The 19,892-nt window shown below is 48.7% G+C and overlaps 1 protein-coding gene across 1 annotated transcript in view; it reads left to right on the forward strand.

The window, feature by feature from the left end:
• The first annotated feature begins 13,494 nt into the window (after positions 1–13,494).
• The window catches only part of LOC103666796 (proproteinase E), a 12,137-nt gene continuing 5,739 nt past the window's right edge, over positions 13,495–19,892 (forward strand). Inside the window, exons 1-7 of the mRNA XM_008694876.1 lie at positions 13,495–13,537; positions 14,658–14,743; positions 15,836–15,933; positions 16,056–16,190; positions 17,335–17,471; positions 17,818–17,960; positions 18,574–18,726. Of these exons, the coding sequence (XP_008693098.1) occupies positions 13,495–13,537; positions 14,658–14,743; positions 15,836–15,933; positions 16,056–16,190; positions 17,335–17,471; positions 17,818–17,960; positions 18,574–18,726 (795 nt within the window). The remainder of the gene's footprint in view (positions 13,538–14,657; positions 14,744–15,835; positions 15,934–16,055; positions 16,191–17,334; positions 17,472–17,817; positions 17,961–18,573; positions 18,727–19,892) is intronic.

Genomic DNA, 19,892 nt, shown 5'->3' on the forward strand with positions numbered 1-19,892 from the left:
GCACTGCACACCATAGGCGCCGAGCGAGCGCCTGCTTGGTGCAAGCCCCGTGTAGCGGCTGTTTATCTGGGACACTGAACTGGGTCGCTGGCATATTTGTGCGTGTCCCGCGTGGTTCTCCTGTGAGTCCCCGGCTCCGTCTTTCTTGAGCACTTCCCTGTCCTTGGCCATCTGCTTATCCGTGGCCCCCATCCTGGTTACCTGGACAACCTCTGCAGAAGCCCAGCTAGTCTCCCAGAGGGTATTCTTGCTCTTCTTCGGACTGTTTTCCGCTCAGCAGTCAGAAAGACCTAGAGTTTGGGGGCGCCTGGGTGGCACAGTGGTTAAGCGTCTGCCTTCGGCTCAGGGCGTGATCCCGGCGTTATGGGATCGAGCCCCACATCAGGCTCTTCTGCTGTGAGCCTGCTTCTTCCTCTCCCACTCCCCCTGCTTGTGTTCCCTCTCTCGCTGGCTGTCTCTATCTCTGTCGAATAAATAAATAAATAAAATCTTAAAAAAAAAAAAAAAGACCTAGAGTTTGAAAACATACATTGCATCGTGTTGTTCTCTTGTTAAAAACCCTTCCAAGGCCCCTGTTGCTCTGAGGTGCCTGCCCTACCGAGGCCTCCAGTTCCATTCCTCTCCTCCCCTTCCCCAGAAGCTCCAGCCTTGGGTTTATTTCTCAGTGTAGAGGTTGAGCAGGGGGGATGGGGAGATCGACTCCTGTAGGCCGGACTCCCCCTCCCCCCTCCCCTGTGACCGCTGGTTTCCAGCTGGGTTCAGCCAGTGGGAGGCACTGGTGGGAGACAGGAGGGCTGGAGGAACGCCTCCTCCATGGCTCCCGCTGGACAGGCCGGGGCTGGGTCCCGCTTCTGCTGGGCGGCGCTGGCTCCTGTGCTCCCGTTAGCAGCATCCCCTTCCTCCATCCCTCGTCCTGGGAGTAGCTTGGCGAATCTCTGGGTTTGTCCACCTTCCCTGTTGGCTTCTCAGCACTTCCCTCACCTCAGTAACCACGTCCCTAAATGAAATTGCGATTTCTGCTTCCTGGCTTGACACTGACAGACACGGATAGCCTTCTGACTTCCGGCCTGAGGAGGAAGCCAGCAGCCTGTGCAGCGTGGAGCCACCGGAAGGGCAGAGGGATGAACCCCAGCCTTGGCGTACCTCTCCGTGCTCCCTCTGCTTCTGGACTCAAAGTCAAGTCCTGTGAGAGAGAGAGTGCATTTCCTAATTGTTACCTTAGAGCTTCTTGGCGCTCAGATCTGAAAACCTTTGTGGCATTTGGTGCCGGAGACCCAGAGCTGTCCCCAATACCATTCTTCCTTCCTTCCTTCCTTCCTTCCTTCCTTCCTTTCTTTCTTTCTTTCTTTCTTTCTTTCTTTCTTTCTTTCTTTCTTCTTTTTAGTGATAACAGACGTTTTCCTTGTGTGCAGGGTATTCCCAGGCTCCTGGGCAGCCAGGGGAGGCCAAGCACTGCTTTTTGACCTGGGTCAGAAGAGATGGATGCAAATTCTAGGTTGGGTGCTTAAAGATAAAGCACAGGCGTGCCCTGCCCTTTCTCCGTCTGGAATGTGGGGGGGGGGGGATAGGAGCTGTCACTGCCTGTGAGGCTCCTGGGCCGCTCCCTGGTCGGCTTCGGTGATTGGAACGTATCCTCCTAGCTCTAGATGCCGGAAGGCTGAAATCAAAATGTCAGTGAGGTTGGTTCCTTCTGAGGCTGTGATGGAAGGAGCTGTTCCAGGCCCCTCTCTTTGGCTTGTAGATGGCTGTCTTCCTTCTGTGTCTGTTTGTCTCTGTGTCCAAATTTCCCTTTTATAAGGACAAGTCATGTTGGGAGTAGGGTCCACCCAAATGACCTCATTTTAGCTAATTGCATCAGCAACGACCTTATGTCCAAATAAGGTCATGTTCTGAGATACTAGGAGTTAAGACTTCAACCTTGGAATTTGGGGGGGCCACAACTGAACCCATAATAAATGCCTTGCGCATGAGGGCACGCTCTAGGAACCCCGAGATGGAAAGAGCAGATGGCTTCACAGAGCAAAGCTGCATTGCCAGCTCGCACTGGCGGTGAGAGGGGAATGCATTTCTATCTTAACTTCTGCACAGCTCTTTGGGATCTCTGTTACATTCAACCAAACCAAAGTCTGGGAGGGAACAGAGGTCAAGCCCAAGGGGTAATAGAGGAATATTTAATCGCAGAGCAGGCAGGATTGGAGAAACTAGTAAGAGATGGTGAGGCACCCCAAGGCCGGCAACAACGGGGAGCTGATACTGAGCCTAGGCCTGAAGGGGCAGAGGGAGGAGGCGGTTCTTAGAGCCCCGAGGCAGTAGCTGCAGGAAAAGGAGGCCCCCTGCTGGGAGCCTTGGCCTTTGGTGGAGGACCGTGGCCATTGCAAACCTGCAGAAAGGGGGCTAGCGAATCGACACCCCAACTGCTCTCTCTTCCTGTCCTTCAGTCTCTGCTGGTAGCTTCCCCCGACTGAACCAAACCCAGAGGACAAAAGAGCCTGCTGATGCCATCTGTCAGGCCAGCCAGCGGAACAGGGTGGGGCCGGGCAGAGAGCAGAGGGAGCCTATCCAGGATCCAGCGGACTGATGCTTCATTCCCGCCACCAGGCCACCCCTGCTGGCCGTGAGCCGTCACCTCGGCAGGAGGATTGCTGGGGACCGGGACAGTGCCTGGAACCCAGAAGGTGCTCCACAAATACTCACAGCATGTGTATGTGCCAGCAGGGCAGGGAGGGAGGGAGCTTCCCACCTCCAGCCTCCCTTCCCACCCCCCTCCCACAGGGGCCAGGGGGTTCTCCCACCCCACCCCTGCTCCACCCCAGGAAGGCATGGCGCTGGCTGTGGGAAGAAGGCTGTCCCAGCTCCCTACCCCTCACCAGTGCAATTGTCCCCAGTCTTCTCAGGTCCCAGCTGAGGCAGTGGCTTACTTGGGGCGAGAGACACCTACATGCCATTCCTGCCCTGGGTCCCCTCAGTGGCTTCTTGGCGCCATTGCCCTGGGCCTCCCCGAGGTTGTGCTGTCCCATCTTAGAGGGATGGGGCTGGTAGTTGGGAAACTACAAGGGGATGAAGCCCCAGAGTCTGGACTTAAGATCATTATGTGTGACCAACAGTTAACACTGGCACCTTAAAGGCTCTAAAAAGTCCTGCAGGAAAGAACCGTTTGAATTTTGTTTGATCTCATGTTTCCCGATCCCATCTGATCTTTGATTCTTTGTTGTACACCCGCTACGGTTCTGTTCTGAGAGCTGAACCCACAGCAGTGAACAAAGCAGACGAAAACGCCTGCCTCATGGGGCTCCATTCTCGTGGGCCCATTTGTCATGGAATATCTATTAATATCCTCTAGAACGCTGGTCCTCAGAACCACCATCCAAACACTGCCACGGAGCGTCTCTGGGACACACAGAGGCGACGGCTTCCAGATGTGCCCTTCACGAATGTCAGGGTCCTCGGCACCTTCAGGGTAGGAAGAGTCAGGCATTTGAAGAGTCCTTCAGCTTCATTCATTCATTCTTTGCCTCTTTTAAGGTAATGCGTACATTGTTGAGTACCTACTATGTGCCAGGTGCCTCTGGGACTTCAAAGATGAATAAGAGAAAGTTTTACCTTCATGGGAACCAGAAATAATGGAAACACCTTCCTCCTAAGAAAAAGTCTCCCCAGCAGCACCCCCCCCCCAACCTACTTCCCAATTCCCCGTATTTTCCTACACACCCATTTCCATCCACCTCCCATTGAGGACATGGCTTGCGAAGGCCTAAGGTAGGGAGATCTGGCCCTTCCCAGGGGTCAGAAGGAGGGTCATCTTTTGGGATTTTGCTCCAGCTGCTTCTAGACCAGAAGCCTCCAGAGGTTCAGCAGCAGCAAAGCTGACAGAGTCCACAGGGCCTTGAAGGCGAGATGCCCCGACAGGGATTATGGGGGTCGATGGCCCATCTCCCTTGGGACCAAGCAGAGGGCCAGGGTGGTTGCATGTCTGTCTGCAGGGCTGACAGAGGGGTGGGAGCTGCTCAAAGCCAGCGGGATAGAGGCTGGGTGGTTTGTCATGGGAAGCGTGGCGGCGGCGGAGGGGGGGGCTTCCCCAGACCATTGGTGACCCTCTGCCAGGCCAAGCAGTGACCAACCAGGGGCCTTGAGCCAGGCCTTACAGCTCTCTGGGTCTCAATGTCCCCGTCTGCCAGAAAGAAGAGAAGAGAAGGGTCAGATCATCCTGCAGGCTCTGTTTCAGACATTCTTTGGCTGAATCTGGAGTCTCTGACCTGCCCCTCCCGCTCCCCGGCCACCTCCTCGGCTTTCCCTCTTTCTTCCTCAGTTCAGGGTCTGGGGAAAGGCTCTGAGCTTCAAAGCTGAGCAAACAAACATGTCCAGGCCCATAGGAACAGGGGGTAAGGGAGGCCATGGCTATTTTTATCCCAGTTTGAAGGATTTTCACAGCTGCTCCCGTTGCTCCCACGCTCTTTCCAGGGGCAGGCTCCTGGAGCAGCGGACGGGATTGCGGCTGTGATGGCAGGCGGCACCCTCCTGAGAGGAAACATGCCCGGCTCACGCCTGACATTCCGCCCTTAGGAATCCATGAAGCTACTGAGCGTTGCCCTCCACCCCTGCACTGAGTCAGTAATGCTAGCAGGAGGGAGTCTGGCAATTCTTAGAGCGCGGGGCACTGGGGAATGTTAAGGATTACTCAGGAAAGTCTGCAGAGCCAGGTTGCCCCATTTAGCAAACATTTACTGAGCACCTACTAAGTGCAAGCCCTGGGCTATTTCCAACAGCCAGTAAGGGTGTGCTAAGCCTTTCCTGAAATTTTTTAAAAGATTTTATTTATTTATTTGAGAGAGAGAGAGAGAGCATGAGCAGGGGGGAGGGGGAGGGGGAGAAACAGACTCCCTGCTGAGCAGGGAGCCCAATGCTGGGCTGGATGCCAGGACCCCAGGACCATGACTTGAGCCAAAGGCAAACACTTAACCGACTGAGCCACCCAGGTGCCCCACAATTTTTTTTTTTTTTTTGAGAGAGAGCACACATGCGGGGAGGGGAGGGGTAGAGAGAGGGAGAGAGAGAATCTCAAGCAGGCTCCACGCACTCAGCACGGAGCCCGATGCAGGGCTCCATCTCACCACCCTGAGATCATGACCTGAGCCACAGTCAAGATTCCGGCGCTTAACCAGCTGGGCCACCCAGGTACCTCTTTTCCGCAAATTAATGTGAAGTAAGTTCACTGATTTAGTGCCAGGCACTGTCCTTCGTTCTTCATGGAGGTGATCTCAGAGATTGCTCTATTTCCAAAATATACCCTGATCCCACCCATGTCTCTCCATTTCCATCTCCACCACCCCAGGCCCCACCCACTTTGTTGGGTGACCAAAATAGCTCCAGCTGGCCCCGCTCACTCTCATCCCACAATCCTCCACTGTCCGCAGCGCCCAGAAAGAGATTTGTTTCAGAGTGGAAATCACCTCCCCCTGCCCCGTGGCTTTTTCCTAATACTTAGAATAAATACCCAACTCTTCATTATTAGACCTGCTAAGAGGTCCTGCAGGGTCCAGCTCTCACCCACCTCTTTCTCTCTTTTTGTCGTACTCTCTCTTTCTCTCGCCATTTGGATTTCAGGTAATAAAATTGGATTAATCGTAAGCCTTAGTCCATGACATACTCTCATCATAGTTTCAGGCTACTCGTGAGCTACTTTTAGTTGGTTAGACATACAGTTATTTTAAATAATATGTTAGCACATCTAACATACTCACGTGGATGAAACTTGAAAGCATTATGCTAAACGAAAGACACCCAGAAACGAAAGGTACGTATTGTATGCTTCGGTTTGTATGTAGATTATAGAAAAGGTGAGACTAAAGAGACAGACGGCAGACCACTGGCTGCCAGGGGCCGGGTGTGGGGGTGGGATAGAGAGCAGCTAGGTGGGAGGGAAATTTTGGGTCATGCTAGTCGTGGTTGTGGTTTCTTAGCCGTATATGTTTGCCGAAACTTACTCATTTTACAGTTGAAACTGGTGAGGTTTATTGTATGAAAACTAACCTTCAAGAAAGCCAAAACAAAACAAAAACGACCAGGGGCGCCTGGGTGGCACAGCGGTTAAGCGTCTGCCTTCGGCTCAGGGCGTGATCCCGGCGATCTGGGATCGAGCCCCACATCAGGCTCCTCTGCTATGAGCCTACTTCTTCCTCTCCCACTCCCCCTGCTTGTGTTTCCTCTCTCGCTGGCTGTCTCTATCTCTGTCGAATAAATAAATAAAATCTTAAAAAACAAAACAAAACAAAAATGACCAAAGCAAAGCTAGAACTCCGGCAACAGCTAGCCTATCCTTGTGCCCACCACAGGCTTGAGTCAACCATTATCTAGAACCCTGTGCCCCTCACGCCTTTGCTTGCCTTTTTCTACAGTTTTATTCACCCAATATTGGCATTCTTTAAAATGTATATTTTTATTTTTAGTTGTCTTAAACTCTGTAGTAGGGGTTTTAAGCAGCATTTAACTTTCTGGGACTGTTTTCTTTCTTCTTAACCGATATTCCTAGAAATGGTCTGCATTGTGGCACATGTCACTGTGATTCATTCTCTTGGACTTCTGATCAATATTCCGTCCTGCGACTGTCCCACATATATTCATCCATTCACCGTGATGGGCATTTGAGTTGTTTCTACGATTTCCCTGTTGAAGGTTGAAGACAGGGCTGGGAAGACTCTTGTCTCCGCCTCCTGGGGGCACATGTGAAGGATTTGCTCCAGGGTCCATACCCGGGAGCGGAAGTGCTGGGTCACCTGTGAATTCAGCTTTAGGAGTTGTTTCTTCTTTGACCTCACCCCCTACCACTCGGCTTTCTCTGCTCTGCTCCAGCCATTCTGACCTCCCTCTCTCCTTGAACAAGCCAAACCATTTCAACCTCCAGACCTTTGCATTGGCTGTCCTCCCTTCCTGGAGTGCTTTTCCCTCAGGGCTTCCCATGGCTGGCTTTTAGTTACCCTTTAAAACTCGATCAGACACTACCCTTCAGCCAGAACGTCCCTCTCCCTGGCCCCCCCCACAAGTGTTACTCCAATTCCCTCCCCAGCCCCCCACATTTCATTCTCCTCGGAACATCTACCACCACAGCCATGGCCTTTATTTCTTTTTGCTGATTTGTCATTGTCTCCCCTACTAGACTCAAGCTCTAGGGGAACTGGGACCATGTCTTGTTCATGGCTCCATCCCCTATAACATCCTGATATGGAGAAAACACTCAACAATTTTTTTTTTGAGGTAGACGCTAATATAGCTCCTGACTTGGAGATGAGAAACCTGAGGTCCGAAGAGGTTAAGCCACGTGCCCAACAATGAAGAGCCTGGAGGTGGCAGAGCTAGGATTTGAACCCACGTCTGACCAGTTCCAGAGCCCATGTTCTCTTCTGGAAGAGGTTGGCTTGTTCTGCTGAGACCTCTCCTTCCCCCTCCCCCGTTATCAGCTGGCCATTCAGTGCCACCTGTGTAGCCACAAGTTGGAGGGAACCTTGGGTCTTCCTGTTGGCTGTGACTGCCCCATGTGCAGCAGGTGGGGGCCATGGCCTTGGACCATGAGAGAGCTGGCGTTCCACCACCTGTTCTGGGAATGGGTCCCAATCTGCCCCCCCATCCGCTTTCTGCCCTATATTAGAGTCCCAGGCTATGTGTGCCTTTCCTATCGTCTCATAGCTCATGATGTTCTGGCTGCTGCCAGTAAAAACGTTGAGCTTTAGAATGGAATAAAACTTAAGTTGTTATCAAATTAAAATAGACTGATATAGATACAAGCTATTACATGTAAGCCTCATGGTAACCAGAAAATAAAGACCTGTAGTAAATACACAAAAGGTAAAGGGAAAGAAATATAAGCATGTTACTAAAAAAAGTAATCAAATAACAAAGGAAGAGAGCAAGAGAAGAAAGGGAAAAGAGGAACTATAAAAGCAGCTACAAAACAATTAACAAATGGCAATAAGTACATATCTATCAATAATTACTTTAAATGTAAATAGACTAAATTCTCCAGTCAAAAGACATAGAGTGGATGAATGGGGGGGGGGAAGCGAGATCCATTTATATGCTGCCTACAAGAGACACACTTTAGAGGTAAGGACACACATGGACTGAAAGTGAAGGGATGGAAAAAGATATTCCATGCCAGTGGAAACTGAAAGAAAGTTGAAGTAGCTATATTTACAACAGACAAAATAGACTTTAAAATAAAGAGTGTTAAAAAAAAAACCAAGAGTGTAAGAACAGACGAAGAAGGGCATTACATAATGATAAAGGGGCCAACCCAAAAAGAGAATATAACATCTGTAAACAGGTATGCATCCAACATAGGAGCACCTAAGTATATAAAGCAAATATTAACAGGCATAAGAGGAGAAATAGATGGTAATATAATAATAGGAGGGGACTTCAGTACCTCACTTAGGTTAATGGATAGATAGTGCATCCAGACAGAAAATCAATAAGGAAACATCAGCCTTAAATGACACGTTAGACCAAATGGTCTTTACCAATATTTACAGAACATTCCATCCAAAAGCAACAGACTATGCATTCTTCTCAAGTGCACATGGAACACAGATCATATGTTAGGTCACAAGAAAGTTTTAATAAATTTAAAGGGATTGAAATTATATCAAATGTCTTTTCCGACCACAGTCATATGAAACTAGAGATCAATTACAAGAATAAAACTGTTAAATTCACAAATATGTGAAGATTAAACAACATGCTACTGAAGGATCAATGGATTCATTCAAAGAAGAAATCAAAAGAGAAATAAAAAAAAATACTTTGAGACAGAAGAAAATGGAAATGGAACGTACCAAAATTTGTGGGATGCAGCAAAGGCAGTTCTGAGAGGGAAGTTCATAGTGATAAATGCCTACTTCAAGAAACAAGAAAAGCCTCAAGCAACCTAGGTTTACACCTCAAGGGACTAGAAAAGAGCAGAACAGATGAAGTCCAAAGCTAGTAGAAAGAAGGAAATAGCAAAGATGAGAGCAGAAATAGAAATTTAAAGAAATAGAGATTTAGAAGACAATAGAAAAGATCAAAGAAACTGAATCAGGTCTTTGAAAAGATAAAGTTGACAAACCTTTAGCTAGACTCACCAAGAGAAAAAGAGAAAGGACTCAAATAAATAAAATCAGAAATAAAAGAGGAGATGTTACAACTGATACCACAGAAAAACAAAATCATAAGTGACTACCATTAACAATTATATGCCAACAAACTGGACAACCTGGAAGAAATGGATAAAGCCATAAAAACATACATACCACCTACCAAGACCAAATCACGACGAAATAGAAAATCTGAACAAATCAATGACTACCAAGGAGATTGAATCAGTCATCAAAAACCTCCCACAAACCAAAGGCTAGGACCAAATGATGTCGTTGGTGAATTCTGCTCAAGATTCAAAGAAGAATCAATGCCAATCCTTCTCGAGCTCTTCCAAACACGTTTTACAAGGCTAGCATAACCTGATACCAAAACCAGACGGGGATGTCACAAAAAAAGAAAATTAGAGGTCAATGTCCTCGATGAACATAGATGCAAAAATCCTCAACAAAATATTAGCAAGCTGAATTTAACAATACATTAAAAGGATCATACATCATGATCAAGTGGGATTATTCCAGGGATACAAGAATGGCTCAACATCCACAAATCAGTCAACGAGATACACCACGTTAATAAAATGAAGGGTAAAAATTGATCCTTCTGAAGGTATTGATCATCTCAATAGATGCAGAAAAAGCAGTTGACAAAATTCAACATCCATTTGTGATAAAAACTCTCAACAAAGCTGGTGTAGAGGGAACTTTTCTCAACATCGTAAAGGTCATATATGACAAGCCCACAGCTAACTCAGTGGTTATCATATTCAACGGTAAAAAGCTGAAAGCTCTTCCTCTAAGATCAGGAACAAGACAAGGATGTCCACTCTTACCACTTTATTCAACATGGTATTGGAAGTCATCGCCAGAGAAATCAGGCAAGAAGTAAAAGGCATCCAAACTGGAAAGGAAGAAATGGAACTGTTACTATTTGCAGATACCATATTATATATAGAAAATCTTAAAGACTCTATCAAAAAAAGAACTCGATGAAGTTTCAGGATGCAAAATTTGTACACAAAAATCTGTTGCATTTCTTTACACTTACAAAAAACTATCGGTGAGTAAAGTTAAGAAAACAACCCCATTTAAAACTGCATCAACAAGAACGAAATACCCAAGAATAAATTAGGAGGCGAAAGACTTGTATATTGAAAACTACAAGATATTAATGAAAGCAATTGAAGAAGACATAAATAAATGGAGAGATGTTCTGTGCTCATAGAGTGGAAGAATTGATACTGTTAAAATGTCCATACTACACGAAGCAATGTATAGATTGAGGGCAATCCCTATCAATATGCCAATGGTATTTTTTTACAAGAACAGAATAAATAATCCTAAAATGTGTGTGGAACCACAAAACTCAAATACTGGAAACAATCTTGAGAAAGAACAAACCGGGAGACATCATGCTCCCTGATTTCAACTCTTACAGAGCTGTAGTGATCAAAACGGTATGGACTTGGCATAAAAGCAGACACGTAGATCAATGGAATGGAATAGAGAGTCCAGAAATAAATCCATGCATATACAGTCAATTAATTTATTTATGACACAGAAGCCAAGAATATACACTGGGGAAAGGACAGTCTCTTCAATAAATGGTGCTGGGAAAATTGGACAGCCACAGGAAAAGAATGAAACTGGACCGTACACAAAAATTGACTTAAAATGGATTAAAGACGTGAATGTATGCCCTGAAACCATAAAAGTCCTAGAAGAAAACATAAGTGGTAAGCATCTTGAAGAAGCTCTATATTATTAATCACCAGAATTAATTAATCATTAATCACCATTAATCACCATAAATACAAACTCAAACCACAGTGAAATATCACCTCACACCTGTTAGAATGGCTTTTTTTTTTTTTTAAGTAGGCCCCGTGCCCAGTCTGAAGCCCCGCACAGGGCTTGAACTCACAACCCTGAGATCAAGACCTGAGCCAAGATCAAGAGTTGAATGCCTAACCAACTGACCACCCAGGTGCACTTAGAATGGCTATTATCAAGAAGACAGAGATAACAGGTGTTGGCGAGGATGCGGAGAAAAGGAACCATTGCACACTATTAGTGGGAATGTAAATTAGTGCAGCCACTAAGGAAAGCAGGATGGATGTTCCTTAAAAAATCAAAAATAGAACTACCATATGACCCGGCAGTTCCATTTCTGGGCATTTATCCAAAGAGAATGAAAAAACTAACTCAAAAAGATACATGCAGTTCATGTTCATTGCTGCAAGATTTACAGTAGCCAAGATGTAGGAACAACCTAAGTCTCTACCTATGAATGGATGAACCAATAAAAATGTGAGATACGTACAATGGAATATAATCCAGCCATAAAAATGGATGAAATCTTGCCATTTGTGACATGGATGGACTCTGAGGGCATCATGCTAAGTGAAATAAGTCAGACAGAGACAGACAAATACCATATGGTCTATTTTATACATAGACTCTTAACAAAGAAAACCCAGGCTCATAGATACAGAGAACAGATTGGTGGTTGCAAGAGTGGGTGGGGGTGGGGGTAGGAGAAATGAGTGAACAGGTTTTTTTTTTAAATTTAAATAAATCAAACAAAAAAATGTTTTAAAAGGATGGCAAAAAGACATAAATAGGCCTTTCATGGATGATGAAATATGGATGTCCAATGAACATTTAAAAAAATGCTCAATCTCGGGTGCCTGGGTGGCTCAGACGGCTAAGTGTCTGCCTTCAGCTCAGGTCACGATCCTAGGGTCCTAGGATCAAGCCCCACATTAGGCTCCCTGCTCCGAGGGGAGCTTGCTTCTCCTTCTCCCTCTGCCTGCCACTCCCCCCTGTTTGCGATCACTCTCTCTCTCTGTCAAATAAATAAATGAAATCTTTAAAAAGAAAGAAAATAAAAGATGCTCAACCTCATTTGTGATAAATTAAATGTAAATTAAAATCACAGTGAAACACCATTTCACACCTCACAGCTGGGCACACAATTAAGAATGCCAATAAGAAGTTGGCTCAGCAGTGGAATACAGGGAACCATCATTCCCTGTTAATGAGACTGTTGACTCTTTGTCATTACATAGTACAGCCGGACCGTTGCATACCCCATGTTTCGTTTGTTCTTATCCAAGGCGTAGAGTAGATATATGTGAACCACTTCCATAAAAGCAAGGAATGAGGAACACTATAATATCCGTTAACAATAGATTGGGTAGATTTTGGAATATTTGGAGTATAGACTACTAAATAGTAAAATCAATTGCATGCATCAACATGGATGGATTTCAGAAACCAATATGGAACACAACGTAAAAACGACATCACAAGTGAATGATCACTGTGTGATTCTACTCACATAGACGGCCAAAAAGGAAAGCCAATGTATTAGGAATACATATGTATGTATCAGGAATACACATGTATGTGGAAATCTAATGAAAGCAAGAGAATGTCATAGGGTTGAGATACACAGAGGAATTATAATGTTTCATTTCTGAAGCCAGGTGGTGAGAATAAAGGTATTTATTTTACTATTATTCTTTATTTTATTTTTTTTTAAGATTTTATTTATTTATTTGACAGAGATAGAGACAGCCAGCCAGAGAGGGAACACAAGCAGGGGGAGTGGGAGAGGAAGAAGCAGGCTCATAGCGGAGGAGCCTGATGTGGGGCTTGATCCCAGAATGCCGGGATCACGCCCTGAGCCGAAGGCAGATGTTTAACCACTGTGCCACCCAGGCGCCCCTATTTTACTATTATTCTTTAAACTACACACACACACACACACACACACACACACACAAAGTAGCCTTTATTTCTTTTTGCTGATTTGTCATTGTCTCCCCTACTAGACTCAAGCTCTAGGGGAACTGGGACCATGTCTTGTTCATGGCTCCATCCCCTATAACATCCTGATATGGAGAAAACACTCAACAATTTTTTTTTGAGGTAGACACTAATATAGCTCCTGACTTGGAGATGAGAAACCTGAGGTCCGAAGAGGTTAAGCCATGTGCCCAACAATGAAGAGCCTGGAGGTGGCAGAGCTAGGATTTGAACCCACGTCTGACCAGTTCCAGAGCCCATGTTCTCTTCTGGAAGAGGTTGGCTTGTTCTGCTGAGACCTCTCCTTCCCCCTCCCCCGTTATCAGCTGGCCATTCAGTGCCACCTGTGTAGCCACAAGTTGGAGAGAACCTTGGGTCTTCCTGTTGGCTGTGACTGCCCCATGTGCAGCAGGTGGGGGCCATGGCCTTGGACCATGAGAGAGCTGGCGTTCCACCACCTGTTCTGGGAATGGGTCCCAATGTGCCCCCCTCATCTGCTTTCTGCCCTATATTAGAGTCCCAGGCTATGTGTGCCTTTCCTATCGTCTCAAAACTCATGATGCTCCGGCTGCTGAGTTCCCTCCTATTTGTGGCCCTTGGTAAGACCCCACCCTGTGCTGCACTGGCCAGGGACCCTTGAAATCTGTCACCCACCCTGAGTCTCATGATCCCGACACCTGGCTCCACAGGACGGGATCTCAGCTTGTACCTGGGCATGATTGGGGGGTTCAGCTTGGTGCTGGGGCAGGACAATGGAGGGGGAGCCATGGATGGAACAGCTCAGGAGAAAGACTGGGGTACCCAAAGCACTGTGGTGGGACTCCTCATTGGGGACAGTGAAGAAAGTCTAACTGTGAGGAGTTTGGGCTCTACGGTTAGATTACTTGGGTTGGAATTTCTCTTCCTCTGCGTAACCCTCCAATGCTTCTCTCCCTCCCCCTACCCCACTCCATATTCTGTGGTCTAGCCTTTTCCTAGTCTCTTCACCATATTATATTCTAGCTCAGGGCCATCTCCAAGCAGTCTCCCTTGACTGACTGTAATAATAACAGATAATGCTTATTGAGTGCTTACTATACACCAGGGAATGCTAAAGATTTTTTCTTATATTATCTCTTGTAATCCCTGCCAGGGAATGCTAAGGATTTTTTCTCCTATTATCTCTTGTAATCCTTGTAATCCTGTATATGTTATCTCTTGTTATCCTCTTCCTATATTATCTCTTGTAATGTAAGAGTGCTGACTGTATGCCAGGGAATGCTAAGGATTTTTTCTTATATTATCTCTTGTAACAGGCCCATGTGAGTGTATTATTATCCCCATTTTACAGATGGAGAAACTGACCCCCAGAGAAGTAAAGTAGTCCACGCTAGAGGTAGGGGCAGGCAGTCTTATTCCAAAGCCACCGCTTTTCATGACAATTAGCTATCACTTCGCAAGGGCTCGCTGGGCGCCAGACACGGTTCTAAGTGCATCAGCTCCTTCAATCCTGCCGTGGAAGGAGGTCACATCTCCATTCCTAGCCTCCTGGGACTCAGGAAACCCCCGCTCTAGTCCAAATGTTCACTGTTCATATGTGGCTGCAGAGGTCCAGAGAAGGGACAGAGCTTACGCCAGGTCACACGATCAGCGTGTGGTGCACCTAGAACTGGGACCCAGGCCTTTTCTATGTTTTGGGGGGACTCTCTGGCTGATTGACGTCTCCACTCTCCCTTCCAGCCTCGGGCTGTGGCCGACCTTCCTACCAGCCCTCCGCCCGCGTTGTCAATGGTGAGGACGCAGTCCCCTACAGCTGGCCTTGGCAGGTAAGAGCAATGCGAGTGGCGCTCTTTCTCACCATGGGCTCTGCACCCTCTTCTGACTGCAAGGGATTCAGTCTTGACCACAATGCTTCACTTACGGTGTCCTCTTCAGCTTCCAAAGCCCAGGAGACTCTTGGACAGTCGACTTCACATGGAAGTCTTGTCCACCCGATCCGTAACCCTCCCTGGGCTGTTGGCAAGTCAGAAGTGGCATCTGGGGAGAAGGCAATGTTTATTTGGTGCACGAATAGTGGAATTTCAGGCACTGTGTTTAGGGAGGGAGGTTTGGGGTCGACATTTCTAGCTAGACTCCTCGAATTATACAACAAGGCTACAAGGTCTGAGAGCACTAAAGGAATGAAGTGCTTTACAGGGGTCAGTGGGGCACAGAGGGCCAGACCCCCTGCACTGACACAGGAGCCACTAGCCACATGTATTTGTTTAACTTAATGTTAACTTAAAATAATGTTAAAAATTCAGTTGCTCAATGCTAGCCACATTTCAAATTCTCAATGGCTGCATACGGCCGGTGGCTACCACCCTGCACAGCCAAGATACAGAATATTTCCGTCATCACAGAAAGTTCTATTAGGGGGCGCCTGGGTGGCTCAGTCAGCGAAACATGTGCCTTAGGCTCAGGTCATGATCCCAGGGTTCTGGGATCGAGTCCCACCTCAGGCTCTCTGCTCATCAAGGAGTCTGCTTCTCCCTCTACCCATCCCCCCTTGCTCATGCTCTCTCTCTCTTGCAAAAATAAATGAATAAAATCTTGAAAAAAAAAAAAGAAAGTTCTACTGGATAGCATTGGTCTACAGCAGGGGTCAGCTAACTTGTTCTGTAAAGGACCAGAGAGTAAATATTTTAGCTTTCGTCAACCGTATGTTTTCTATTGCAATGACTTAACTCTGCCGTGGTAGTATCAAAGCAGCCATGGATGATACGGTCGTGTAGGTGGAACTCTGTGCATTTCTAGAGGACACCATTCTGCATGAACGATGCCTTCTAGAGTTGTGCAGTGCACAACCTATACAGCCATGGATATCAGCCCTTACTGGGGGCCCAGACCACTTAGGCTCCTCCCTCCCTTGCCTCCAGGTCTCCCTGCAGTACAAGAAGGATGGAGCTTTCCATCACACCTGTGGCGGCAGCCTTATCGCCCCCGACTGGGTCATGACTGCAGGCCACTGTGTCTCGTAAGTTCTTCTGCTTACCCCTGTCTCCGCATGAGAACCAGGAGGGCTGGGGCAGTGGGCAGATGTGGGAGGGGAGGTAGGCTGGCCAGTCAGGCCCAGACTGACCTGACTTCCACCGGCAGGAGTTCCTTGACCTACCAGGTGGTGTTGGGCGAGTATAACCGGGCTGAAGAAGAAGGCTACGAACAGGTGATCCCCATCAATGCTGGGGACCTCTTCGTGCACCCACTCTGGAACTCCAACTGCGTAGCCTGTGGGTGAGTGGATGCTTAGGCCTAGGACCCAGAGGTTACTGGTCCCCCCGTGACCCAAAGACGATTCTGAGGAGACTCCCAGGGACGGTGGGGCTGGATCCAGCAGCCTGGGCCCTGGTCCCACACACTGAGGGTCAGAGCCAAGAGAGCCTTTAAGGACCATCTACATTAAACCTCTCTCCTTATGGAAGGACAGCAGGGCTCCGGGAGGGCCAGGAACTCCCCCAAGTCCACTTGGCTAGTTGACTTGGACCCAGGACATCTCTGGCATCTCCTCTCCCAAGGGTTCCGCCATTTAGCCAACATTCGTCCAGTGCATCCTGGGTTCGCAGCACTGTGGGCAAAGGGAGGAGCCCTGGACTGAAAATCAGGCCCCAGCACTAAGTTGCTGTGCGGCTTGGGCAAGTCACTGCCCTTCTGGGGCCTCAATTATACCATATGTCAAGGGTGACCTGCTGGCCCTCCTGGGTGGTTTGAAGGTCAGGGAGATGATCACTGGGTCAGAACACTAAAGCAGGGCTTCCTAAGACCCTCAAGCATGTGCAAAATCATGTGTCTGGGTAGCTCAGCATTTTTCTGGTGAGGGTCAAGAAGGGAGCAGAACACCTGCAAGTGCAGGGCAGGAGAGAGGGGCGTGATGGTCATGACCTTGACCAATCCTCACGGGACCCTGGGGAATGGGAGAGTGAAGGGGACCCAGGTGCAATGACTTGAGTGACAAGCAAGCAGATGAAGACTGATAGCAGGGCTTCTCGAAGTGTGGTCCGTAGGCCAGCAGCACCAGTATCACCTGGAAACTTGTTAGAAATGTGAATCCTCAGGACCCACCCAGACCCACTGCATCAGGAACCCGGGGTGGGACACAGCAACCTGTGTTTTAACCAGACGTCCACGGTCCTGACACAGTTGAGGCGTGCAAACCTCAGCATAAAAGCTGACAACAGCTAGGAAGGCCGAGGGTCAGCATGGCTCAAGGGTCGGGTGGGTGGTTGTTCTGCCCTAAAAACACATGCGATTTGGAGACAGGGAAAGAAACAGCGGGACATCCTAGAGGTGAACTCTCTGCGGCAAAAGCCAGCAGGTGGGGCTTGGTCTGGCTGGAGGACCAGGCTCCCCTGATTCTTCCTGACTCCTTCCTCCTCCCCAGCAATGACATCGCCCTCATCAAGCTCTCACGCAGTGCGCAGCTGGGGGACACTGTCCAGCTCGCCTGCCTCCCGCCCGCCGGGGACATCCTGCCCAACGGGGCACCCTGCTACATCAGTGGCTGGGGCCGTCTCTACAGTGCGTGCTGACCCCTCCTGCCAGCCCCAGGGACTGTGGGCAGGAAGACAGGGCCTGGGGGCCGCCATTCCTCCTGCAGGAGCACCTTCTCCCCCCCACCCACCCCATCTGCCCAAACACCAGTGGGTTCATTGAGTATTTGTAGTGTCTCCTGTGTGCCAGGTGCTGGGGATATTATGGTGGACAAAGCAGGCAGGACCCTCTGGTGGGAGGAGAGTCCCCATCAGCCTAGAAGTGTTGTCTTCCCCACCCCCCACCCCACTCAGAGGCTCCCAGCCCTACTCGCAGGCCCCAGCCCCAGCCCGGCTCCCCCACGGCACCCCACTGAGCACCGTGTCTCCCATAGCGGGTGGGCCGCTCCCAGACAAGCTGCAGCAGGCCCTGCTGCCCGTGGTGGACTATGAGCACTGCTCCAGGCTGGACTGGTGGGGTCTCTCCGTGAAGAAGACCATGGTGTGTGCCGGCGGGGACATCCGCTCCGGGTGCAACGTGAGTCAGCTCGCAGTGCAGGGCCTGGGGGAAGCTCCGCCAGCTGCCTATAGGAGGCGGACAAGAAATCCTACCTGCTCGCCCCACTAAACCTCCAGACCAGGCAGGACTTGGAGGGAGTCAGTGTGGTCCAGACACATCGGCCTGACCTCCAGCTTCTGGTCCCAGCTCACACGGACTTGACCTGGGGCAAATCATGTGACCGGGTCCTCGGGCTTCCCCTGAAGCCCAGCAAGGGACATTGACACCATGATCTCTCAAGTCACCTTCAACTCCATGGTCCTGAAGTTAGGATAGAACAGTACTGTCATTGCATTAGGAGTGAGCAGGATTAAGAATAGGATAACTGGCTGTAGTAAAAATAACGGGGACTGCCATTTATCGATTGCTTCCTCTCTGCTAGGTCCTGGGCTAATAAACAGATCATCTATTTATTATCTCACTTTGTTCTCACAAGATCCTGTAGGACGGATCTTAGTTCCCATCCCAAAGAAGCCAATGGGAGCTTAGAGAGGTCAAGTCACCCAGCGGCTTCTCAAAACCCCCATGGTTAGAACCAGTTCCTTCCATCTCAGAGATGGCTCAGCTCTCCACTGCTCTCTGACCATTCTAGGGTGACTCTGGGGGACCCCTCAACTGCCCCGCAGCAGACGGCTCCTGGCAGGTCCACGGTGTGACCAGCTTTGTGTCTGCCTTCGGCTGCAACACCATCAAGAAGCCCACAGTGTTCACACGGGTCTCGGCCTTCAATGACTGGATTGAGGAGGTGAGCGGGGTAGGGCGAGCGGGAGGCCCCCGTGCTGGGCTGGGAGAGGCTCAGATCCTGAGGAGGGGCTGGAAGGATCCCAGAAGGTCAGGAGCAGAGGGGCCCTCAGACACTGTTCAGAGGGTTTTGGGGATGTTTTCAGCTACGGTGTGGCCCCAACAACTTCAGTGGCTTCTGGATGGAGCTTTGAACTATGGCTGAACTGCCTTATTTCAACAAGTGTTTATGAAATGTCTTCTTTGGTCCAAGTCTTTTCCTGTCCTGAAAGATAGAGCGATAATATGTCAAAGGGCTGCCTTGTGGGGAAGAGACGATTAAATGAGCAATAATCATGAAATGTGGGGAGAGCTGTGACTGAGGTGCTCAGGCCCTAGTGAAAGTGTTAACCTTACCTGGGAACGATTGGTCAGGGAGGGTTAATATCGTGCCTGATCGCAGTAATAGCCACCATTGATAAACTACTTAAACATCCTTAGTTAACAGTTTCCTCAACCGCCCCCGTGAGATGAGTGCTATGATTACATCCCATCACACAGACGAGGAAACTGAGGCTCAGAGAGGTCGAGTCACTCTCCCAGGGTCACACAGCTGATGAGTGGCATGGCTGGAAATCGAGCTCAGTTCCATATGGCTTCAGAATCTGCCCCTAACCAGACTATTCTGGGTCTCCCCGCTTTTTCTAGGTCATATCAAGCCACTAAAACCAAGGCCTGGGTGGCAGTGCTGATCCACATTCTTTGTAAAAAATAAAGATCTCTCAGAAAACCCCAACACGAGTCTCTCTTTTTTTCTTTGACTCACCTGTTCCCTTCCAGGCTATTCCTAAAATCTGAGAGCTGATATGTAAGAGGCGAGCCCAGATTCAACCCTCTCATGAGAATGAGAAAAACACGAGGTCCAGAGAGAAGAGAGGAGTTGCTATCAAGTCACCAACCGTCCCGGTTTGCCTGGGATTGGGGGAGTGCCCGAGACACAGGACTTGCGGCGGTGAAAGTAGGCGAGTCCCGAGAAGTTGGCCATCCTGTACAGCCACATATCGCCTTGGGGTTTTCAATGCGGGCATAAAAGCATGGAAGAGGCTGTAGACAAACCGCCCTTGCCGGCCCTTTGGAAGGCTCTTGGTGGAGTGGCAAGGGCCACATGTTTTCTGCTTCCATTGATGAGCT

The sequence above is a fragment of the Ursus maritimus genome, unplaced genomic scaffold (genome assembly GCF_017311325.1).
Source record: "Ursus maritimus isolate PB19 unplaced genomic scaffold, ASM1731132v1 scaffold_32, whole genome shotgun sequence".
In the NCBI taxonomy this organism is placed as follows: Eukaryota; Metazoa; Chordata; class Mammalia; order Carnivora; family Ursidae; genus Ursus; species Ursus maritimus.